The sequence below is a fragment of the Mastigoproctus giganteus genome, chromosome 6 (genome assembly GCF_048544385.1).
Source record: "Mastigoproctus giganteus isolate SK-2022 chromosome 6, ASM4854438v1, whole genome shotgun sequence".
Taxonomy (NCBI): domain Eukaryota; kingdom Metazoa; phylum Arthropoda; class Arachnida; order Uropygi; family Thelyphonidae; genus Mastigoproctus; species Mastigoproctus giganteus.
In genome coordinates, this window is record NC_143580.1 from 59014455 (window position 1) to 59040881 (window position 26427).

Here is a 26427-nt window from a genome sequence, read left to right on the forward strand (position 1 = left end):
CTGACAATAAACTTTTTCAAAAAAAAATGTCTAATGCACTTTACAGAGTACTTCTTCTTATCCTTATAAATTTCCCTGTAACATTCAGTTGATTGATCAATGTCCCTGCAAACATGTAAACTGTGGTTTACTGTGTGACATCTCATCAATAACTGACTGTATACCTCATCAATTCAAGTAAAAACTCATCCTAGTTTTTTTTTTTTTTTTTTTGTAATTTCATGAGCCATCTGTCCTTCAGTTTTTTTTTTTAATTCTTGATCTTCCGAAGTTTGCTTTCATCCTCTTCAATTCAAGCAAGTCTTCATTTGATAGAGCTTCACTATGCTAATTTAACGACTAATCTTGAAGATCATGGAATTCAGTATTGTTAATGACATATATGATGTTATAATTTTACCAGAATCCTTGAGCCATTCACTTGCTAGCATCTTCTGTTCCATGAATCATCTGGCTAATGTTTTCTTTAAATAGTTCACCATAATTGTGTAGATTATGCCTCAATCCATAGGTTGGATCGAGGCTGTTATGTTTTTCGGGAGAAATTAAACATTTCTAATGTTATAGGACATCTCATTTTAATTAATCAGGGGTGCAGAAGCATTGCTGAGAAGCAACAGTGCTTTGTGTGTGATATTATTTTTGCAATACTTCTCTGTAGCAAGACAGAAGTAAGAGGTAAATCATTCTCAAAAATCTTCCTCGTTAACCACCCTTTCTGATTTGATTGCTATACAACAGGAAGAGAGGTGTTTTTATATCATTTAAGAGCCCTTGGATTCTCACTGTGATATACTAGCATGGGCTTTAACTTAAAATCCCCTTAAGAATTTTCTTCCAAAAGAACAGTTAACATATCTTTTGTCACCTTGAACCCAGGTGTGGACTTCTCTTCATGGGAAATAAAAGTTCTTCAGAGTATTCTTGTTTTTTTCAAATAAAATAAGTCTCATATACATTGAAGGTTTGACATGGTAAATATTCTCCTCCTTCTGCAGTAGCTTTTAAAGTGTCACAATACACTTCTGCTGCCTCAAAATCAAAACTAACTCTCTCATCAGTTAATTTCAAGTTATGTAGATTAGTTTATTTTTTTTTTAAATGCTCAAAAAATGCTTTAAATGCTCAGAGCACTTTCCTTGAAACTTTCAGTGAACATAGATTCACTTTTTAAATCTTCAAAGAGAGAAAGAGAGAGAGACAGACTTGATGTTTTCTTGAATTACTGTTTTGCTTAATGAAACTTATTGTGTTTGGTTTTCATTTCAAATTATTACAAGGTCTCTGTTTTCTCCATTGTCAAACTGTGGTGATGCAGATCATTGTTCATCTTTATTCTGTGTGTGTAGGATGAAAAAGAAAAAACAAAACCAAAAACAACCCTTCATGGTGAGATTCCCAATTTTGTTTCAATTGCTGAATATGCTCCTTATTTGTTCCAATATTTTATTCAAATACTCTACCTACCTGTGCTGCATCTGTGACAGTTTATAGGTGCTACTGTATGAGGCATCTCTTGAGTTTCTCATTCAAATTTAATGGCAGTAAAATTGAACAGTTTTATAGGATGAGTGGATTTGACCAGTTGAACAATGAACAGTTTTATATGATGAATGGATACTTCAATTTTCCTTCAACAAGATTCAACACTCATGCGGAGTTTGTTCTAACAGTACATGAAATTTAATCACTGTCTGAATATCTATATGTATGTAACTCACTAGTATTTTTTCACATTCCATAGCTGAGTACTAGGTAAAAGCATGTTTTCTCTTTGTCATTTATATGCAATCGACAGGCGATATTAACATCACACCTAATGAAAGTTTACACATGCAAACTATTCTTGGCTGGTGCTGCAATGCATAAAACTTATTCAGTGCCTCTTATAGATTAAAAAAAAAAGGAAGAAGAAGGATACACTGGTTACAATAAAAGAAAAATGTTCATGACCTAGTGGCCATGAGGAGTTAATAGGTCAGAGGAGTGTACAATACAATTTCGACAGTGAATACAATCATTAAATATATTTAGCAGTCCTGCAAATTTTAACCATGGTCTGTTCAAATGCATATGTTATTTCACTCTTGCACTTGCAATGTGTGTCTCAAAATGAAACAGATGTGTGTGGCAGCATGTAGTAGTTCGGAGATTAATATTTCTCACATGTTCTCCATGGGATTTAAGTTCAGCAAGCATGGGTCAGCCAATTACAGGAATACTATTAGCCAGGAACTATTCTCAATATTGACTATTAGTCAGGAACTATTCCCATAATTATTCTCAACACGATTTCCTGTTGAGAATGGTTATGGATCAGAGCATTGGCATATGGGCATTGTTGATCAGGGACATTGCCTTGTTGAAATTGGTAGTAGGTTTCTTTTAGGGATTCAGTAAAAGGCATGAGATGCTGATTGAAAAGCTGTTGATAAGTAGCTTCTTTCTTGGGTGTGAATATAAATTCTAAACTTTTTCCCACTACTGCAAAATCCTCTCCAAACTATCACACGACATCCTATTTGGTACAAAGTGTCAAATAGGATGTGGCTGTCAGCGCTTTCTTTGTATATCACACCAATAGTATCTTTAACCACCTGAGCTGTTAAGTTTGAACTCTTTCTCTTCACTCCATATGACCTGCTTCCATTTACCAATCCAAGTCATGTGTGGTACTTTTCCCACTGCATTCTCTTTTCCTCGTGGTGCTTGTTGAATGGCGAGTTTAAACTGTTTCTTCCCGTGATGGAGTTGGCCACACACTAGATTACTCAGTGGGCAGTAGGTTGTGATGGATTGATATTAGCTTCAGCTGCTGCTTGTTGAATGTTCACTGTAGAGTTGCTCATTTCCTTGCAGTAGCATTCTTTTTGATAAGGTGCCAATGCTGTTGGATGACCTTTTAATTTCCTGTGTCAGTATGCTACATCAGAATTAATGTAGCTTTGTACTATATCATAAGAAAGATGTAACTGCTTTGTGATGGACCTTATGTAATGTTTGGCTTTGTATGGTTACTGAATTGTCATTGTTCTAATGGAGAAAGTGCTTTTCACCAGTTCCTCAAATTTATAGTTTCAATTTCTAATAAATATAACTATGGCATTTATAGTGTCACATGCAAGTATTATGCCCTACTTCATAAACATCAGTTGTATGGGGCTGTTCTACACTTTTATTTGTAGGCGTTGCCCTATCATTGTGAGACATGTTCATTACCTAAAAAATATTTTACTTGTTTAGTATTATTTCGTTCACCTTCATTTTGCTCATATCTGTGATAACATCTATTCACAATGTGCACATGATTATTTTTAATGTGTTAGTTTGTCTTAAAAATTACTAAAACCCTACTAGCACTTTGCTGTTCAGGAGTGAGGTGATGGTTTTGAATTAAATAAATAAATAAATAAATACTACATGCTACATACCTCATTTCAGCTTGGCTCTATTATTTCAAGATGCACCTTAGTAATACAGTGGATTCCGGTTATTTGGGCCACCAATTAATCGGGGCAGCCATTTATTTGGGGCAAATCTTAAAAAACAGAAACTAATCGAGGAAATAGCCAGGGTTTACTTCACTTAATTGGGACAGCATGCCATTTAATTGGGGCAGAAGACTGCAGCACTGGAGATTACCCTACGATTGTCTCCAACGGTACCACGTGGTTCGGTCGAAATTCTGGAAGTCACAACCATAAAACAAAAAAAACAATTAGCAGCCACCTGTTTATTGGGCTTTTCTGATAGTGAAATCTATCATAAATGGACAGTAAACTCGATCTTACTGAATTTGCGATAATACCGACATCTGGAATTCTGTGGGTTATTATGGTGAAATGTGTTTACACTTCCATGAAATCTTCAATCGTATAAAAAAATTAATTTTCAGATCTTCTCTTCATTCCTATTTTTAAAACCTTGTAACTCGTTATTCCATTCACACTTCAGCGTATCGTGTTACTTGCAATTTGTGTGTGCCGTGTTCTTTGTTATTGATTGCTTATCTTTTTACTGTTTTAAATTATAATCCCCACCCCCAAATATCAGTGAACAGAAATGTCAACTAGTTAGTATGTACATATTACAGTATGTATTAATTATTGTAATCAGGTCACAAAAGAGGTTCGGAGAGCGAAGGCAGATTACGAGAAATCCTTGGCAAAAGATGCTAAGAAAAACAGCAAGGATTTCTTTACTTATATAAACTCTAAAAGGAAGGGGATGAATCTGATTGGTCCACTTGACATCAATGGTTCGACTGTTGATGATCCTGCTCAGATAGCAAACAAACTGAATGAGTATTTTGCCTCTACATTCACACATGAGGAGTTATTAAGGTTTGAAAATGGCAGAAGGTTATCAAATTGTAGCAGGGTGCTTAATGATCTTGTAATAACTGAGAGCAAAGTGGAAGAGAAATTGTTGAAGTTAAACGTAAGAAAAGCACCTGGAGTGGATGGGATCTATCCAGTTATATTAAAGGAGGCGGCAAAGCAACTAAGCAAACCCTTAGCCATAATTATGAGAGCATCCTTGGACTCAGGGGAGGTTCCCACGGACTGGAGATGTGCAAATGTATCCCCAATTCACAAAGGGGCATCGAAGGGTGACACGAGTAATTACAGACCAGTTAGTTTAACTTCTGTTCCGGGTAAAATAATGGAGTCGCTGGTTAAAGATGCATTGCAGGATCATCTAGACAAGACTGCAGCAATAATTCAGACACAGCATGGGTTTGTTAAGGGAAAGTCTTGTCTGACAAATTTGATAGGATATTATGATGTGGTTACAAAGGAACTGGATGCAAAAAATAATTTTGATATCATATATTTGGATTTCAGGAAAGCTTTTGACACTGTTGCGCATGGAAGACTATTGTACAAATTGGAGCAGAATGGTATTAAGTGTAAGTTGCTACAATGGATAAAAGGATGGTTAAGTGGGAGAAGACAGAGGGTGGTAATCAATGGGTGCTGCTCTTCTTGGACTAATGTTATTAGTGGAGTCACACAGGGTTCGGTGTTAGGTCCACTGTTGTTTTGTATATTTATCAATGATATTGATGAAGGTATATCAGGCTTAATGTCGAAGTTTGCAGATGATACAAAGGTTGGCAGGGTTGTTAATGACAGTAATGGCAGTGTGCTACTGCAACAGGAACTAGATAATTTGGGCAGATGGGCTAAGAAGTGGCAACTGAAGTTTAACCTTGACAAATGCAAAGTACTGCATATGGGTAGAAGTAACCCCAGAGAAACGTACCAACTGTGTGGTACTACACTTAAGGTGGTAGAAAATGAAAAAGACCTGGGAGTAATTGTGCAGTCAGATATAAAGTTCTCTGAGCAATGTAGACATCCTGCCAGGGCAGGTCATGGGGTTTTGTCAATGATATATAGGAATTTTGCTAGCAGGGAAAAGGAGGTGATTATCCTTCTGTATAAGGCAATGGTCAGGCCACGCCTTGAGTACTGCGTACAGGTCTGGAGGCCTCATTTTAGGAAGGATGTAGATTTACTTGAGTGTGTACAGAGAAGAGCAACAAGATTGGTGAGGGGAATGAAGGGATCCTCTTACCAAGAGAGGCTTAAGTTCTGCAAATTGCAGTGGCTGGAGACTAGGCACCTGCGCAGTGATCTGATTGAGGTATATAAGGCCTTGATTGGGTTGAGCACGCTGAAATCTGATGGGATCCTTCCACTTGTTCAGATTACGAACCTAAGGGGGCATAAATTCAAATTAAAAAAAGACAGATGTAGAATAGATGTGCAGAAATTTGCCTTTAGCCAGCGGGTGGTTAATTGCTGGAACAAACTTCCATCGGTCGTTGTGGAAGTTGATAGGTTGAATAAATTTAAGGAGGAACTGGACAGGCATTTGGAGGGAATGGTGTGATTTTTTTTTTTTTTTTTTTTTGGCTGATGCTGCATAAGCTCATACATTTGCTTTCTTGCATCACAGGCCACCACCACCACTACCACTACTACTACTACTACTACTACTACTATTCCGATTTTGACGTCTATTCTTCCGATTTTCACGTACATTTAATTTTTTTAATTGGTACGGTAATAAAGGGTAAATTTGTGCTTAATATATCTTTGCTGTTATAGCCTGTGGATAATATTCCTCCTATTTTCGCTAATTTAGAATCGCTGTTTAATAGAATTAAAATTCAATTCACAAACGTGATCACAATGACCAGCACTTACTACACATCGTATAGTGAACGGTACTTTACTATGGTGAGTTCATCGTAACGTGATTTGATTGTACAATGAACCAATTGTAAAGGGGTGGTACATTGTATTTTTAACTATTTACGTGAAACTTCGGATAATTGGGGCAGCCGCTTAATCGGGCCAAAATGCACTAGTCCCGATGTGTCCCAAATAACAGGAATGGACTGTATTAGATTGTGTATCTTTGTTACATCTTTCCATGGCCCCTTTATCACATTAGAGGTTGGGTGGAGTTCTTAACAGATACATAGACTGATATTAATATTTGGAAGGATGCTTTTATTATTATTATTATTTTTTTTTTTTCTTCTAATAGCAGATGACTGTCAATTTTTTCAGGATATCTCTTTTATTATTAAATTCTTTATCACATTTCTACATAAAATTTCATTCACTTTATGTTGAGCTGGAGTCTTTGCTTAGAAATTGTTATTCTAAATATTCTATATAAATTACCTTTTCATTGAAAGTTGAAAAAAAAAAGTGGATTTGAATTAATCATATTAACTTTGGGTATATTTAACATTTTGATTAGAATTTATTGTTATCTACACTGATTTAGCAAGTATTTGTAGGAAATAAGGAATTAATATTCCCCCCCCCCTTTTTTTTTTTTAGGCGGTCAAGTCAACAAATCTACAATGTTACACTATTCTTTTTGTTCTTTATGTCACTTTATGGATTACTTGGTGTACAGTTTTTTGGTGAAATGAACACCCATTGTGTAATAAATGGCACGGATCCAGAGTAAGTTTATTTTTTATTTAACATGCATTTTATTAGTTCATAATGCTCCAATAAATCATCTAGTGTGTTAATTAACAAGGGGTAGTGAGGGTATGGAAGTATATGTATTGCAGCATGAAATCATTTACTCAAGGTTTCTTATTCAAGGAATTAGCAGTTGGTTTTACTCGTGCAATTTTTCTAAGTGTAGCTGTGCTATAAAGTTTATGATAATTGAGATAATTAAACAATAATTATTGTAAAGTACCAGAGTTTGATGCATACTTTATTTTTCTGCCTTTCATTGTATTGTTTAACATGTGCATTGAGTGGAATAGATAATACCTGACATTTGCAACTGACATCTTTAATAAACTTATGAAAGTTACAGTTCTTACAGCAGTTAGCTAAATTGAATATTAGTTAAACAGAAAAGGAAATACACATCAAATTCTTTTTTAACATGGAATAAACATCACTGCAATACCTTAATAATACTGCACTGTGTAATACTTGCTCTCAATTAATTTATGGTGTACTGATATCAAAAGCCATATTGTACCAGTGTAGTATGTCTATGAAAGTGTGTATTCACAGTTTGAATTGCATGCTTTGCTGGCTGAAAAATCTGGAACAACTGCTGAGGTGAAACCTGTTCCCTCTGTTTGAGATTAGCTAATTACAACCCCGATTGAAAATGCCTTTGAGAATTTATGAAGTTATTCGAACAAGACCTGAATTTTAAACTGGCACTTGTATTCGATAATATGTCACATCATCTCCTTTTGCAGAAATGTGCTAGCATGTAAATTTTGGCAACTATAAACTGAAACACAAAAGGAAGAAACTGGTTTCTAAATATGAAAACAGGTGTTTCCGTTATGGATCATTACAAAAACAACCTATAGCTAATGTAGGTTGTTTTTTAATGATCAAAGTTCATTCTTTGCCCATTGCTGTTAAAATATCCAATGAATATATTACAGAGTGTACAGTGTCCAAATTGTACAGTGAAAATACCTGTTTATGGAAAGTTAAGTTAAAGAACTAAACAAATAAAATTTAAGGAATAAGGCACATCAAGAAATTTGACACATCTGGGAAAACTGGTATAATAAGAAAGTGTATAATAATATGTCTAAAACTAAGAAGGTTTTAGGGTCAAAGGCCTCAAACTATAGAAAGATTCACTCAATGGACAAGTTAATCCATTGCATCATGTTAGTATGTAGTGAACCACCGAAGTAGAAATGACATCATTTTTGTTATTTCTCATATTGTGAATGCCTTCATGAGTTGCTCTGATATTGTATTACCTAGAATAAGCAACGCTTCACCAGTGGAGAAGACTAACATTACTTATTCTCTGCAGATGCCACCACCCAGGCCGCACCATTTCAAGGTTTTTTGGCCTCTCGTCAGTGTGCGGGTAGGTACCCTTGTGTAGCAATAAGTGACAACCCAGTTATGAAATATAATTCCACAATATGAAAGATGCCAGATGGTGTGCAATAGTATAGACTAAGAAGGTTTTAGGGCCAAAGACCTAAAAATATGGATATATTCACTAAATGGACAAGTTAGTGCATTGCATCATGTTAGTACGTAGTGAACCACCAAAGTAGGTGAAATGGCATCGTTTTTGTTTCATATAATATTGTGAATGCCTTCATGAGTCGCCTAATATTGTACTACCTCAAATAAACAACACTTCACCAGTGGAGAACGCCGACCGTGCCAGCCGGGTGGGTAAAGTGCCTGCCTGGAAACTCAAAGGTTGCGGGTTTGAATCCGCCTTGGGCTTGGATTAGAGTAGTGCAAAATCCTTGGGAGGTGCATTATGGCCACAGAAGCCGATGCGCCAACAACGAAAAAAAAAAAAAAAAACCAGTGGAGAACACTAATGTTGCTTATTCTCAGCAGATGCCACCACCCAGACGGCACCGTTTCAAGGCTTTTTGGCCTCTCGTTGGTGGGCAGATAGGTACCCTGGTGTTGCAATAAGTGACAACCCAGTTATGAAGTAAAACTCCACAATATGAGAGATACCAGATGGTGTGCAATAGTATAGACTATGAAGGCTGACCCTAAAACCTTTATTCATGGCGCATTATAACCTTCGATGTTTTTGCGCCATTAAAAATGAAAAAAATCAAATCAGCCCTAAAACCTTCTTAGTCTATACTATTGCACACCATCTGGTATCTCTCATATTGTGGAGTTTTACTTCATAACTCACTTGTCACTTATTGCAACACCGGGTACCTACCTGCCCACCAATGAGAGGCCAAAAAGCCTTGAAATGGTGCCATTTGAGTGGTGGTATCCACCAAGAATAAGCAACATTAGTCTTCTTTACTGGTGGAGTGTTGTTTATTTAAGGTGGTACAATATCAGGCGACTCATTGTTGAAGGCACTCACAATATGAGATATTACAAAAACAATGCCATTTTACCTACTTCGGTGGTTTACTGTGTAATATGTAGAGTAATTTTATTAAAAAGTTAGTTCAAAAATATAAGATTTCAAAGGTATATTCCAACACAATAGTTGAAATAAGATAAAAGTTGTATGCTTTAGTGCATTCAATTGTAATTGCAGGAAGAAATTTGCTGTCACCGAAGACTGAGTGCCAAATATTCCATTTTTTTTTTTAAACTTTCCCTGCTTAAGGCTATGCCTTTGTAGCCAAGTGATCAGGAGCGGGAGTGCTGTAGCATATGCTCTTTGAGTAGACCAAGGTTCAAGCCTCTGCTAAATATGGTTGATCTGCCAGCCTGCACTAGACCAGCGTGGCTGATTATGGTCCATTTCCCTCAACATGAATCATTGAGGAGGAGGCTTTCATCCTGCAGTAGATTAGTAATGGCTGCAATTTACTCTTTTTTTTTTTTTTTTTTTTTTTACCTGAGGCTAGGATAGCCCTTACTCTAAAAAGGTTAAAACAGAACATAAAACAGTCATTCACCCTTGATGTTCATTATCACCTGATGAATTTGCAGTGTCTGAGATTTTTAATGTATAACAGATTTTTCCTTTGCTCGTGAACCCATACATTTAAACAGATATTAGCAACTTAAGCAGAATTGGATAATGGTATTTTTTTCTAAGTTGGATGTAAACCCAAGTCTTGAGATCAAATACTCAGTGTCCTTGGTCTTTAATGGGAAAAGAGTCCTCTGTGATCAAAATCAGATGCAGTAAAGTGTACAAATTTTATTTTATTTCAAATACTGCATTGAAATATACCCATGCAGTCCCATATTACTGTTCTGTGCAGGACAAACATTGCCCAATTCTAAGAGTTAATGGTATATGTAATGGTCATTATGTACATTACTTGGCCAGTCACATAACAAAATACGTATTTGCAGGTTGGCATGCATTTGCTAACAGAGACTACCTACCAGAGATGAGAAGCCAGTAAGCTTTTAAACAGCTGTCCAGGTGGTGCCTGAGATTTTTAAATGTATTGCAGATATGCCATTTTTGGTGATGCTATACAGTTTTTTTTTTTTTTTTTTATACAGTTTTAAAAGGCATTAGGAATTTAGACAGAAGACTTCACTTCTACAAATTGCAGCATTTGGAAACTAAGCACCTTCAAGAAGATCCGACTGAAGTGTTTAAAAGCTATAAATGGATTGAGTAAACTAAGTGCTGATGGTATCCTTACTCTTTCTTGGGCAATTCACATAAGGGGACATAAATTTAAATTAAAAAAGGATGATTGTGGATTAGATGTGTGTAAATTTGCTTTCTGGCATTGTGGAAATGGGTAGTAAAATTTAAGGAATAATTAGACAAATTATTAGATGGGATGGAAAGATGAGGTGAGGCAGGTTTTTTTTTTGACTGCTGCTGTATAAGCCTGCCTGCTTGCATCATTTGCCACTTCTAATACTAACTGGAAATTACAATATTTGTCTCTAAATTAAATACAAGCTTATGTCTTAAGGTTGAATATATAGCCTTTGGTCTATAGCAAGAGCAAAGCTCTCCCATGATGTATATGAAAATGGCTATAAATATTCAACTCTATTTTTTTTTTTTTTTTTTTTATTAGGCACCTTACATCTTCATGTAATATCTCAACTCTTATACTCTGTTAGAAAGATTTGTTGAGTCATCCCAAGTTTCTTTAAAATCAGACTAATAGAAATCCAGCAATTATTATTTTTTGTCAGTCCATCTCCATGCAATAATTCAGACTCACGCTAGATGGAGTTTCATAAAATTTTATATTTAGATCTTTTAGAGAGATTTTTCACCCATTCCAAATTTCATTAAAACCAGAATAATGGAAATCTGCTAATTATTTTCTTTGCATATAATAACTTGGCTGTCTGTAGATTGATTTTCAGGAAATTTTGTTTGGCACTTTTGGTATTTTTTGTCAAGCATTCCCAAATATTATTTAAATCTAGTAATAGAAATCTGGAAATTATTATTATTATTTTTTTTTATACATATTACTTAGGCTATCCATATATTGCATATTGAGCACTGGATATTATATTTGCTACAGTGTGCTCATTGGAGAAATGAATGGGCAGTATGGCGGATGCAACAAAATGTTCTTGGTTTGTGCATAAAAATTATTTTTTGCTTTTTTCCCCTCCTATAATTCATGAATTATTATTATTTGCTAACTTGCCTGAAATGTAACACACTGCATACATTAACTAACCTGTTTATAATATTTCTCCTATCATTTTATGATAGGTTATATGACGGGATGTTCATTTTATGTTACTTTATTTATTGATTGGCATATTAAATATAATCAAAAATAAGCTATTAATTGTGATTTTGAAATGACTCAATCTGATAGCAAATTTTTTATTAAATGTGTGAATTTTGTTTAATAAAAGTCACATATGCACAAAACTTGCAGTTCTCATGCATTCAGAGATTATCTTATGCACTTCTCGAGCCTTCAAGCACTATTGTGTGGCCCTCAGGGTTACTAAGCTTGGCCCTCCCTGGACTAGTACAATGAAAGAATAACCTCCTTGTTTACGCACTCCAGCGTAACAGCTGTGAATTACAGGCTCTGAAAAAGCGATAAGTGTTTGCCTTTTTATTTACCTAATTGTTATTTTATATTGTACTTTATACGCAGTCTTATAGTTATGCTGGTTATTTTTATTTTTAATTTAGATAAAGAGTTTTTGTAGATTACTACTTAATATACATAAAACTGTTATTTCGTTCGAATCTTGCAGCCATTGTTTTTGTATAGAGTAGTAGGGAATTCAAATTTTTAATTGTGGTAACTAGGCAGTTCTAATGTATAATTATATACCGTAATATGCATCACTGCATTTAGGATTCTATTAGATAGCGTAGTATTGACAATTAATTAAATTAATTAAATTTATTGATCTAATTAATTTAAAATATCATGCCCCAGACTAGAGCAGCAAAGCAACGAGCACAAAGTGGCAGGAGTGCTGTGACTCGGGGGAGAACTGATGGGGGCGATTCTCCAACGCATCACAGCCTAAAAAAATGTTCAACTTGTGAAATGTTTGCCGAACTCTCTGGAACAGAATATGATCTAGCCAAGGAGGATGTCTTTGTGTGTGCCAGGTGCAGAGAGTGTCTAGAAATTAGGCATCAACTCAGCGTTGATGCCTACTGGGTGTCTATGAGAGCTTGAGGTATAGGGTAGATGCCCTCAAAGAAATTAATATGAGGGGCTGTCAAGCTCTCAGCCGCCCAACTCAATGCCAGAGCTCACTCCTGGGCATCAGGCAACACAGCGGCAAGCTCCAAGGCAGAATGCGCTGGTCCCAAAGAAACTAATTATTGTTGGTGACTATTGTTAGGGAGATAGGGAATATATTGTGTAAAAAGGATAGATGGAACAGGACCAGGGTATGTCTGCCAGGGGCAAAAGTTGATGACATTGTAAAGTATATATCATCTTTTAAGGGCACAAAAGGTGATATTGTTGTACATGTTGGCACCAATGACATTAAGAGTAGGAGATCTGCAGATTTACTTAACAAGTACAGGTCAATGTTGCAAAAAAGTCGTGAGTCAGGGTTAAATTTGAAAGTGCCTGCAATTCTGCCCAGACATGATAGGAGGGAATACATGATGAGAGCCTTGTCAATCAATTTGGCCCTGGAGGGAATGTGCAAGGCTCAAGGTGTAGAATTTTTTCCAGCGTGGTCTGTGTTTGTTAACAGGAGAGACTGCTTCTACAGGGATGGGATACACTTAAATAGAAAGGGTGCAAGAATATTTGCTGATGTTATCGAGGCAGTGTTAGGTGGGTCGGAAAACTGTTAGCTTGTGGGGATTCACAGACTAAAAGTTTAAAAGTAGCTGCAGGCAGAGGTGAAGGTGATTCTTGCACAACTTCTATTAGAATAAGTAGCGACCTGGAGCGAGGGGTGCTGGGGGTTTCAGGGACGGATGGCAGTCATCGTGAAACAGGTAGGTATATGGGATGTGTTAGGGTAACTAATAATAAGGATAGGTACATGTATACTTGTGTGTATACCAATGCTAGAAGTATAGTAAATAAATTTGATGAATTTGAAGTGTTGGTCAAGACATCAAAGGCAGATATTGTTGGGATAGCAGAGACGTGGTGTCACATAGATATAATGAATGCAGAACTGGAATTTGGGGAGTACAATGTGTACAGAAAGGATAGGAAGGGAGGAGGTGTTATGCTGTTAATTAAGAAAAACATAAAATCAAAAAAAGTGCATCCAGTTGATGTGGATGAACAGTGCACTGTTGAGTCAGTTCGGTGTGACATAACCACTGCGAAAGCAAAAATAAGAGTAGGAGTGTGTTGTTATAGGCCTAATGACTCGAATGAGTACCATGAACAGTTGTACAGAGAAATAGAGTGGGCTAGTAAATCAGAATGCCTTATAATGGGGGATTTTAACTTCCCAGATGTGCTACTGCAACAGTATCTAGATAATTTGGACAGATGGGCTAAGAAGTGGCAACTGAAGTTTAACCTTGACAAATGTCAAATTTGTCTTGTCTGACAAATTTGATAGGATATTATGATGTGGTTACAAAGGAACTGGATGCAAAAAATAATTTTGATATCATATATTTGGATTTCAGGAAAGCTTTTGACACTGTTGCACATGGAACACTATTGTACAAATTGGAGCAGAATGGTATTAAGGGTAAGTTGCTACAATGGATAAAAGGTTGGTTGAGTGGGAGAAGACAGAGGGTGGTAATCAATGGGTGCTGCTCTTCGTGGACTAATGTTATCAGTGGAGTCCCACAGAGTTCGGCGTTGGATCCTCTGTTGTTTTGTATATTTATCAATGATATTGATGAAGGTATATCAGGCTTAGTGTCGAAGTTTGCAGATGTGTTGATACAAAGGTTGACAGGGTTGTTAATGACAGTAATGGCAGTGTGCTACTGCAACAGGATCTAGATAATTTGGGCAGATGGGCTAAGAAGTGGTAACTGAAGTTTAACCTTGACAAATGCAAAGTACTGCATATGGGTAGAAGTAACCCCAGAGAAATGTACCAACTGTGTGGTACTACACTTAAGGTGGTAGAAAATGAAAAAGACCTGGGAGTAATTGTGCAGTCAGATATGAAGTTTTCTGAGCAATGCAGACAGGCTGACAGGGCAGGTCATGGGTTTTGTCAATGATATATAGGAATTTTTCTAGCAGGGAAAAGGTGGTGATTGTCCTGTATAAGGCAATGGTCAGGCACACCTTGGGTACTGCGTACAGGTCTGGAGGCCTTATTTTAGGAAGGATATAGATTTACTTGAGCGTGTACAGAGAAGGGCAACAAGATTGGTGAGGGGAATGAAGGGATCCTCTTACCAAGAGAGGCTTAAGTTCTGCAAATTGCAGTGGCTGGAGTCTAGGCACCTGCACGGTGATTTGATTGAGGTGTATAAGGCCTTGAATGGGTTGAGCATGCTGAATTCTGATGGGATCCTTCCACTTGTTCAGATTACGAACCTAAGGGGGTATAAATTCAAATTAGGAAAAGACAGATGTAAAATAGATGTGCGGAAATTTTCCTTTAGCCAGCGGGTGGTTAATTGCTGGAACAAACTTCCATCTGTCGTTGTGGAAGTTGAAAGGTTAAATACATTTCAAGGGACGCTGTGGCTCAGTGGCCTGAGGAACTGGACAGGCATTTCGAGGGAATGGTGTGTTTTTTTTTTTTTTTTTGGTTTGGTTTGGTTTTTTTTTTAGGAGCATTAGCAACTAAGGCCACATTGCTCCGGGATATGTGGTGGTCATTCCCTGACCTTTCCGCATCCTCCATATTTGGTGGTGACGGGCTCGAACCCCGGTCTAATCAAGAAGTGTGGGCTACGCACTGCTGCTCCTTCCCACCTGGCTACGGAGGCGCCATTTTTTTTTTTTTTTTTGGCTGATGCTGCATAAGCTCATACACTGCTTTCTTGCATCACTTGCCACCACCACCACCACCACCACCACTACTACTACTACTACTATTTTAGTTTGATCCTATAATTTGTGTTCATTGGAATTGACTTTTAATCAAGAATTCTTTCAAGCCTGCAACATAAAATGTAGCGTCATCATATATCATGATAACAAATAAGATGATGTTTCCATGTGATTATTTATTAGGTAAATTTTATAACACTGTAAAATTGTCCGTAAAACTGACTGATAGGCTTGCATGTCCATGCCTGTGCAGAGAAGCAACCCACTGGCTGAGTTTCTGGGATGATTACATTATCTATACCAATATTTCACATTGTTATTCATAGATTTTAATATGTTTTGTACTTGTAATGGTGTATAGTCAGTGAAGACCTCTTCCAAATTTAAAATTTTTAAATACCACTAGTTTGCTGTATTAAAGATGTTTGTCACATTTTTTTTCTCTTTTCATTATTGATGTGATCAAAGAAATATATGTATTCTGAAAGTATTAAAACTGAAGAAATAATAATTTTCACTGTATTTGCTTTTTTTTCAGTGGTTTCAGCATTCTCTTTCTTTACATTTCCTTAAACATTTGAAATTAGAGATTCTATGTGTATATGATATATATACTATTTTCAAATTTTTATTTTAGTTATAATCTAATTTAGTTAATTTTTTTTCCCAGAAATGTGACATTAGATGATTTAGCTATACCAGATACTTATTGCTCGAACAGTCCTCATTCTGGATATCAGTGTCCTGAGGGTATGATCTGTATGGAACTTAATCTGCCAAAAAATGTGTCTGGTTTTAATGGCTTTGATGATTTTGGTAAGTTTAAATTACGGTTGCATTATTGTTCTACATTTATATTTAATATTTATATAAATATGATTTTGTGGCTGGCAAATAACTGAAATCTTAATTTACCAAAATAGAATTGATTATGCATATATGTGCATAATGTATTTTTTCGATTTTCTTTGTTTGTAGCATGCACATAACATCTCTCTCTCTCTCTCTCACGACACTAAACTGAAACTAATTAATTACATATTTTTAAAATTTTTTAATATCAGGTGGTTATGTTATGGTGAGTTGAAATGTGTAGCATTTCAACTTATCATGACATAATACCTGATGTTAAGAAATTTAAAAAATATGTAATTAATTGGTTTCAGTTGGTGCTTTTTTTGATGAGTCTTATTTTTTCATAATGAATCTTAATGAGTTAGATGTGCTTTTATTCATATTATTTTATTTTTTTAAAAAGTATTACATGATTTTCAATTTTATGTTTACTTTCTTGTATCACTGTTTTATTGCATTCACTGTTTTCTTATATTACTGTTTTACATACACACATAATAGCAGCATCATTGAAAGACTGTTAATTCCATCAGGCATGTTATACATTATTAGTTAGAAAGAAAACTGTGTTGCATCACTCCTTTTTCTCTCATGTTAAATATCATTAATCCTTTCAAGAGTATGTCTGTAGATTTAAATTTTCCATGTGTAGGTTCTGGAGGGTATGTACATAGATCTGAATTTTAAAGGTTACTTCAAACAGTGTGTCTGTTAATGTGTGAATTGTTTTGAGATTTTTTCAGTGCATGCTGGCATTTCTTATTTATGATTTCAACTACTTGTAGATACAGATTATAATAGCTAGCAACATGAAAATAACTTTCATCACTTGAGACATACTTGTAGTTAAAAACATAGTTAAAAACACCTTATCTACGTCATTTCCTAAAGAGTAATGAATGTATTTTCATTTATAATAACCTTATGTTCATTATCAATTAGATAAATGAATAAAGTTCTTGAGCCATAGTTTCGTGTTTTGATATCCTAGTTCCATTATTTCACATTGATAAAATACTTTGAATTTTGGGTTATATTATTGACAGATTTAATGATAATAGCTTCAGGGCTGGTAAAAAAATTAATAGTCTTATGTATTTATGGTTATTGTTTGCCCTACATAATCACATCTATCCTACATCTGTCTTTCCTCAATTTGAATTTATGCCCTCTCAGGTGATTATTCTGAGCAAGAATAATAGAGCATAATTCTGAGCAAGAATAATAGAGCATCAGCTATCTGGAATAATTAATGTCAGACCTATACTGGATAGCAAAATTTTCTGGATAATTGAATGTAAAGTAAAATTAAATAAATTCTGTTATAATGTATTAAGGTAAAAGAAAGATTTTAAATAGTGTGAAAAAACTGAATTTATTTAATTAAACAAAAATAATAATAACTTATATATAAAAATTCGTACATTTACATATGTATGTATATTCGGATAGGAATCTTACTGCAAATTTTATGTGGAAAAAAATGTAAGTAATTTTTTAAAATAATGTTTGATCATTTTTTTTGTGACTTTCTTTTTTTTTTTTTTTTTGTTGCTAAATCTCTCAAGTTCCTTAATAATATCAATTTGATTATATTCCTGGTTTTCTGCCCATTTCAGTGCTGTTTCTTTTCGTTGACATTTTACCGATAAAAATAATGAATTGTACAATTTCTGGCTGATATTATTCTTACTGAATTTGGAACTCATTCATTAGTCCTAATCCAGTATTTCACCAGATATACAACGTAAAAACAGATATAAGCATTTAGCATTAGCATTAGTAGAGGCACATGATGCAAGAAAGCAAGCTTATGCAGCATCAGCCTAAAAAAAAAAAAAAAAACCACTCCCATTTCACCCTTCCGTTCGTTCGAAATACCTGTCCATCTGAGCCTTAAATTTATTTAGGCTATCAACTTCCACAACAAGGGATGGAAGTCTGTTCCACCAACCAACTACCCGCTGGCTGAAGGCAAATTTCTGCACATCTATCCTACATCTGTCTTTTCTCAGTTTGAATTTATGCCCTCTCGGATGATTATTCTGAGCAAGAGGAAGAATTTTATCCGCATTGAGCATGCTCAAACCATTCAAGGCTTTATACATCTCTATCAGATCACATCGCTGGTGCCTAGTTTCCAGACACTGTAATTTGCAAAACCTTTAAGCCTTTCTTCGTAAGAGCAACCCTTTATTCTATTCATGCCTTTGTTTGTAGCGTCATCATATATCATGTAGATGGTTTTATGTGAATCCTTAGTAGTAGATGGTTTTATGTGAATCCGCAGTAGATGGTTTTATGTGAATCCTTCGCGTTTCTTTTAGGTATTTTGATTTGGACATTGATTATGAAATAATAGAGCTTTTGTATTGTAAATATTTTATTGAACATTCGCAAATTTTTATAATTTTTAAAAGACAAGAAGATGCAATGGATTTATGATAACTAAAGTAACTGATGTGTACCTGCGATTGCAACGTATCTAATGTCTAGAAAATAGCGTCGATTGAAGTACCGACTTTGTAGTTGAAACGACATACACAGCTGTTCAAGGCACCTAACAATGGAATGTTACGAAAATGCGAGACAAAAAAATAAATTGTTGACAAATATTTTTATTGTTGCAGTCATACTTACTTTAGGAAGTATGATTGTGACGTTATACTAATAAAAAAATCTAAACAGTTAGAACTCGAGATACTATCGTATCCAGGTATCATTGTAAAGAGGGGAGAGTGGCATGATGACCAGGCTGACTCGAGATATCATACCGGTCACAAAAAATGCATCACGCATTCTAATCACACTACTAGTGAATGCTTGGTGCAGACTAGTAGTGTGAACGTGGAAAGTGCCTCTGGTGGAAGCCTGCCGCAGATGACGTCACTTCCGTGACGTCATCTGCGGCAGGAATCCCCAAGGATGTTTCACATCAAAAAGTCAGCGAAACTGCGAGCCCATTGTTAAAATATTCACCATTCACCACTGAGCATAACCCCTCCTCCCTTCCTATCCTGTGGCGCCTCCGTAGCCAGGTGGGAAGGAGCAGTAGCGCGTAGCACATGCTTCTTGATTAGACCGGGGTTCGAGCCCGTCACCACCAAATACGGAGGATGCGAAAAGGTCAGGGAATGACTACCGCATATCCCGGAGCAATATGGCCTTAGTTGCTAATGCTCCTAAAAACCAAACAACAACAACACCCTTTCTATTTAAGTGTATCCCATCCCTGTAGAAGCAGTCTCTCCTGTTAACAAGTACAGACCAGGCTGAAAAAAATTCTATCCCTTTAGCCTTGCACAATGTTTCCAGGGCCAAATAAATACTCTTGTAGCATCATAAACATTTGTCTGAAATACTACCATTAATAAAAAGAAGGAAAATCAGCCTTTCAAATTATTCCAGATAACTGACTTTTGGATTACCAACATTCTACTGTATTTTTATAAGTAAACAGTCCATAGTTGTGCAAACAATGGAAATGATACCAACAAACATGAGCATAGAACATACATGGAAGCATTGACATTCACCAACAAACACTGTTCAGGAGTATGATGTATTGATGAGTATTAGCATGTTATGTATAAACTAGAAGTAGAAAGATAAAATACACAACATAGACATGGAGTGTAAATGAAAATTACCAAGGAAGAAAAAAAAATATACCACTATATATATATATAGATATAGATATAAATAAATAATGTGTGGTTTGTAACATAAATAAAGTGTCTGTGAAAATGGAAATGAAAGACACACAAAGTGCCTGAACTAAGAGAAGTTTCAATGAATAGTAGAAACTGGAAGTGAAGTAGTGGTGAAAAAGTGAAAGAATTTGAAAAACCTAGTACAAAAATGAACTGGGGCTAAGGAAGCAAACAATATACAAAATAATAATTTTTACACTGCATAGGGACTGTCTTGTCTGTTAGTATTACGATAAAGGCCACGTATTTGCTCCCCTTTTTTCTAATACTATAGACAAGTTTGGATACACAGTGCCTGATACATGGTCAGGAGTAGTCCCCTGATGAAATTCCTGGCTATGTATCATCTTTTCATTTACTGTATTCAGATTTTGCATATTTGCCATCCCTTGATTCAACCTCTTGCTAAAATTGCCTTTTCATATTATTTATTTATTTGTTATTTATTATTTTTGTATGTTGTTTGCGCTTCCTCAGTTCCAGTTCATTTTTGTACTAGGTTTTTCAAATTCTTTCACTTTTTCACTACTACTTCACTTCCAGTTTCTACTATCCTTAAACTTCCCTTAAACTTCTCTTAGTTCGGGCACTTTGTGTATTTTTCATTTCCATAGACACTTTATTTTTGTTACAAACCACACATTATTTATATTCTTTTGCTTCCTTTACTGCTGCACTGCACGTTTTGGAGCATTAGACATATGATAACTTCTGTTATTTTCATTTTTCTGTTTATTTTGCTTATTAACAGTTTAATATTACAACTATATATATATATATATATATATATATGTGTGTGGTGTAATGTACCAAAATATATACAGTAAACCATCAATTTTATGGACTAACGGGGGAAGGGGTTGTCTGTTATGGTTGAATGTTCATTAAATTGAAAGTTTTTTTAGACTATTTTTAATCCACACAACTTAAACAGTTATTCTGTATATGTATGTATTAGGAATGCCAAAATAAATTTAAACAATAAAAGACAAGGTTTTAATTACTAAAGTATTATGCTTGTACTATGCTTCTGTGTACTGTGTATCAACTTTATTGTGTGATACATAGTCAGCAGAAGATAATTTAGTATATACAGTTTTTCAATCACCATATAGTGGAAAATCTGTTTTTGGAGTCGGTATTAAGAAGTCAAAGTTTAGATACTAGGGAACCATTAGAGTCTGGAACAGTATTCCCAATGATAGCTTCTTATCAGCTGAATTAACTTCAATACTACATATACATGCTGGTTAAGTGCTGTTTACAAACTGCTTATAAACTGCGTCTTCGATGTTAATTTTATAACAGTCACTACGTTCATATGTTTTCTGTTGCCGCTTGTGGAAACACTTCCATCAACATCAGTTCTTAGTCTTGCAGTGCCAATACTGCACCTGTAAGGTTCTTGTTGAAAATAATGAACCTGCATACTTTGTTGGAGAATTACTGTCTGTTTTCTATTATTTGAAAGTAGTGCAATATAATGTAACTTCTGTGAAGGCAAAATTTTTTCCTGCTGCACACATAAGGACCATTGCATTAATGTTACAAAGCTTAGAATTGTGTGTTTGTTTGTGATTGAAGGATTACTTACTTTCTTTTAGAGACTGTCTGTAGTTATATAATAAATGGGAGATGTCATTTATTTGAAAGTAGTGCAGTACCAGGGCAACTTATTGTAAAGGGAAAGTTTGTTCTACAGTGGGTATAAAGAACAGTAGTTAAGTAACAGTATAAAGAACAGACTGCTTGTATTTATTTAAGCTTAAGCTTGCTTATTTTACAATATCTGATACAGTTTGTACAGGCAACTCCCCGTATAACATGGTACTTCTACAACACTGTTTCGCTGTAACATGATTGATAAATTGCAGCAATCCTCGCACAACACGGTACTTATATAGCACAGTTTCACTCTAACACGGTTAGAAAATTGGGGCAAACCTCACAACTCGTTATTTTTGAGCTTTTTTGCAGGGGAAATCCTGTTATATTGGATGTAAATTTTCAACATTTCCATTCTTTTTTGTGAATCCCCGCTGTTGACTCGCTAGTCGTTATACAAAAAAAGATCATTGGTAAATCCCTGTATTTTATTTTGTTGGGTTTTGTTAGGTTTTGTGCTTGTTTGAGACCACAAAAAATTGACTTAGAAGCATGCAGTTTGTGACTTTAAGGTTTTTGTAAAGTTATTTTGGCTTTTATTTGATCATTTATAAATTTTTCTGGGTGTGGATTACTAAACTTTGTTCTTAAGACCATATCGGAATAATTTCTTTGTTGTGAATTAAATTCCAGCCCTAAATTTTGCCTAGGGAAAGGAAAAAAGCACCCCTCACAAGAAATTTTTCAATTGTGGACTGTTCACTAAAAAGGCCTCTGTGGTCAGGAAATCTTTTTTGAGCTTTTTTTGAGCTTTATCTATCCATAATTGATGCTTCCAACTCTGACCAATTATAACTTTATAAACATAAATAAAATAAAATTACAAATAAAATAAATTAGTAAAATTGACTGTAAAATGTAGTATAATTTAAAATACCATAAATCATATAAATTCATATCAAATCATATAAAAACTTTTAAAAATACTATACATTAAAAGCGTTAAACCTGTACTACTATGAAACTTTTAAATACTATGCATTAAAAGCATTAAACCCGTACCACTGTAAAACAAGCTTTCGGCAGCATTTACTGCCTTCCTCAACATAAGTAGTGCTGCATCAACCATTCATTATAAAGCACTAAGCCTTCCTAGCAGACCCAGGATGTACTATGGTACCTGCGCATACTCCGTTTCCCATATATATCAGCACCGGAAGTGGCATGGGGCTGTACGACCTTAAAACGCTCATCCCTATCCAGGATAACGGTCTCAAACATTACATTACACTCCTACAATCCTTATCCCTATTTAAGCTATGATCACCCAAGGAACAAATCCTTTGGCTCTCCAGCCATCACTGGAAGATTTCCGTAAGGTTTCTGTAGATTTTACGTTCGTAACTTGCTGCCATTGTTATACAATACAGAATAGCATAGCATAAATCCCCAACAAGACAATGGAATAAAAATATGCTTTTACCCTAAATCCATGCATGGTGACGTCTTGTTGCAAGATTTTTCCCTTTCTTTAAGCAGGTCTTTGAAACAATTTCCACTATTCTGATTACATCTTAGGTGGATGCATTAATCCTGGAAAATATCTCAGGTAAGAGATTTTTTGACTTAAAATATAATCTTAAGATCCCATTTATTATATTTAGTATTCTATTTTGAGTTTTGATTTGGTTAAATTTCAAAACATTGATTTAAATTCAAAGTGAGGACTCAGATTCTCTACAAGAGAAAATCACAATAGTATAGCATCTGTCCGATTTTACGAATATTAGTGGGTCTTGATCACATAACTTGTCTGTCCAACATATCAAAAGCTTTCTTCAAATTTAAGTACATATGATATCAAAATTATTTTTTGCATCTACTTCCTTTGTTAAATAAATAATATTTTTATAAATAAATAATATTTATTTAACTCATATAAAAAATTTAGTTATAATTTACTATGAACTGGTCAGTTCTAATTGTATTTGTACAATTGTAATATTATATGGTGGGATTTCCATTACTTGGTAAGTAATAGCTGTACATGATTTCCTATGGAATTATTTTCTTTGGAATGATTACTTTGTTTCTTTACTCACTAAGTTTTTACTTTTTAAGTATTCACTTTCTACATGTATTCACTTGATTTGTTTTAACAATCCTTAATGAAATTACTCATAATTCACTTCCCATGTTAAGTCTTTATTGACATTTTAGATTATGTTTTCAGGTACGGACGATAATATATGTAGGTAGATGCAATTTTTATGGTTCTTGGATCTTTCAAGTATTAAAGTTACTTTATGGTTCCAAAAGATTTGGTACCTTACAGCCCTACCTTTTGTCTTCAGTCAAAACTGAGTATTACCTTGTATTATTTGCACTAAATCTACTCATCAAACCACCTTTGGATGCATACTAATCTCTTTCACTATTGAGTATATTCATTAGTAGTAAAATTTTATTCAGTACCTGTTTACTTTTGGATTCATCACTTGTATGCATCTAATACTATCTTTAGATCTATGTGACTCCTTATTTATATACAGGGTGTCTCAAAAATATTGGTACAAACGTTTAGGGGAGGAAGGTAACATCTAAAGGAATGTGAATCGCATGGGAACTCATAACCGGAAACTTCACCGTAAGTCGGTAGACGGCGCCGTTCATCAGTTCGCGATAGGGGAAAATTTCTGGTTTACTCATTCAAGCAGTAGTCGCTGCACGAATAGCATGCATCGATATACGAACTGTGAGCTGGCAGACATGCACCTAATGTATGGATTAGCAGAGGGCAATGGACGAGCCGCTCAACAAATTTATGGAGAAGGCTTCCCAGACAGACATGTACCGGACCACCGTTTGTTTGCGCGTGTGCATCAAAATTTGTGCGATTATGGGTGATTTAGAGGTAACAGGAGTAGTGCAGGCAGACCACGTTCAACGCGAACTCTCGCCATGGAAGAAAGTGCGTTGAATGCCGTCCAGAATAATCCTACTACCAGCACACGTGCCGTTGCCTCTGCCTTAAGGAGTGTCTCGTTGCAGTGTACAGCATGTCTGGCACGACGATTCCTTACACCCCTTTCATCTCCAAAGGGTTCATTTACTGCTCCCCCAAGATCATCTTGCATGTGTGGTTTTTGCACAGTGGTTTCTCCAAGAAAGTGTTCAAGACTTGAATTTTCCAGCCTATGTTTTGTTCATGGATGAGGCTTATTCAATCAGCACAATGCTCATGTGTGGGCTCACGACAACCCACACGGTGTGTGCCCCCATGCGGCACAACATCGCATCGCAATAAATGTGTGGGCAGGTATGGTCGGTGACTGCTTAGCCGGCCCATACCTGTTACCATCCCGCATGAACTCCACTAAATATCGGATCTTTCTTGAACAAGTTCTACCAGGGTTACTTGACGATGTTCCAGCAAATGTGAGATACAACATTTGGTTTCAACGTGACGGGACGCCTGCCCATTATGGAAGCTGTGTTCATGACCATTTGAACAGGCGTTTTGGGCGTCTATGGATTGGCCATAGTGGACCCGTTGCCTGGCCACCATGCTCACCTGATTTATTGAGCCTTGATTTCTTTCTGTGGGGAGCCCTCAAATCTATCATGTATGAATCGCCTGTGGATCTCATGGCGAGACTCTTCTGCACTGCTGCTGCTGTCAAAGAAACTCCAGGTGTGTTCAACCGTGTCCGCCAATCCATGCTGCGTTGGTGTCATGCATGCATTGCGTCTCATGGTGGAACCTTCGAGCATCTGTTGTAACATCATGAAATGCACGCATCTTGTACTCCATTGTTAATATTATGTCAAATAAATATTTGCCACTAATTACTGTCTTGTGTCATTTCTGCTTCTTGTGCCTCTGCTACTACTTTCCCGTGATGTTTCCGGTTATGGATTCTTATGCGATTCACATTCCTTTAGATGTTACCTATCTCCCCTAAATGTTTGTACCAATATTTTTGAGACACCCTGTATATATATATATAGTGCCTCCGCAGCCAGGTGGGCAGGAGCAGCAGTGCGTAGCACACCAAATATGGAGGATGCGGAAAGGTCAGGGAATGACCACTGCATATGCCCTGAGCAATATGGCCTTAGTTGCTAATGCTCCTAAAAACCAAATAACAACAACAACCTTATTTATATTACAAAAGTTTTGTATAAGTTATTTTCCTACAGTCTCCTAAGGATTTTGATGCCTTAACACCCCACCATCGGGTCTACCAGTCATCTAGTTTTATGCCATCTTGGATTTATTTCTTATTCTTTCATCATTGGATTTAAACTAGATTTCCGTATCAAACAACCTATGGAATCTTACTCTTTCCACCCTGTCACCACCAAATATGGAGGATGCGGAAAGGTCAGGGAATGACCACCGCATATCCCCCGAGCAATATGGCCTTAGTTGCTAATGCTCCTAAAAACCAAATAACAAACAAACTAACAAACTCCTTTAATATCTCCAATTTCTGCTATATAATTAAGACTGAGGAAGATTTTCAGGCTTTTCAAAAATTTTCCAAGAAATTATTCCAGAGAAGATAAGTGGTGCTTGAACTTCAGGAAAGAACAGTGGAAGGCTTATAGATTATTGACATGAATTCTGTTACACAGAATTTATTGATGTTTTTATTAGCAAGAACCACTTGCTAATAAAAACATCCTTCCTAAAATGAGATGCTAAAATAAACAGTGTAATTGACCTGGTAGTTAATGATCATGTTCCTTTGTAAACAGGCTAATCTTAATGGACAATTTATGTAGTTACTTGTGACCGTATTGTTATTTGTCTCCATCTAATGTGATGTC

At 35.6% G+C, this 26427-nt stretch overlaps 1 protein-coding gene across 1 annotated transcript in view; it reads left to right on the plus strand.

Moving 5' to 3' along the window:
• Nucleotides 1–26427, plus strand: part of na (sodium leak channel non-selective protein na) — a 605671-nt gene that overhangs the window by 85607 nt on the left and 493637 nt on the right. The window contains exons 6-7 of the mRNA XM_090376183.1: nucleotides 6867–6995; nucleotides 16089–16234. Of these exons, the coding sequence (XP_090232309.1) occupies nucleotides 6867–6995; nucleotides 16089–16234 (275 nt within the window). The remainder of the gene's footprint in view (nucleotides 1–6866; nucleotides 6996–16088; nucleotides 16235–26427) is intronic.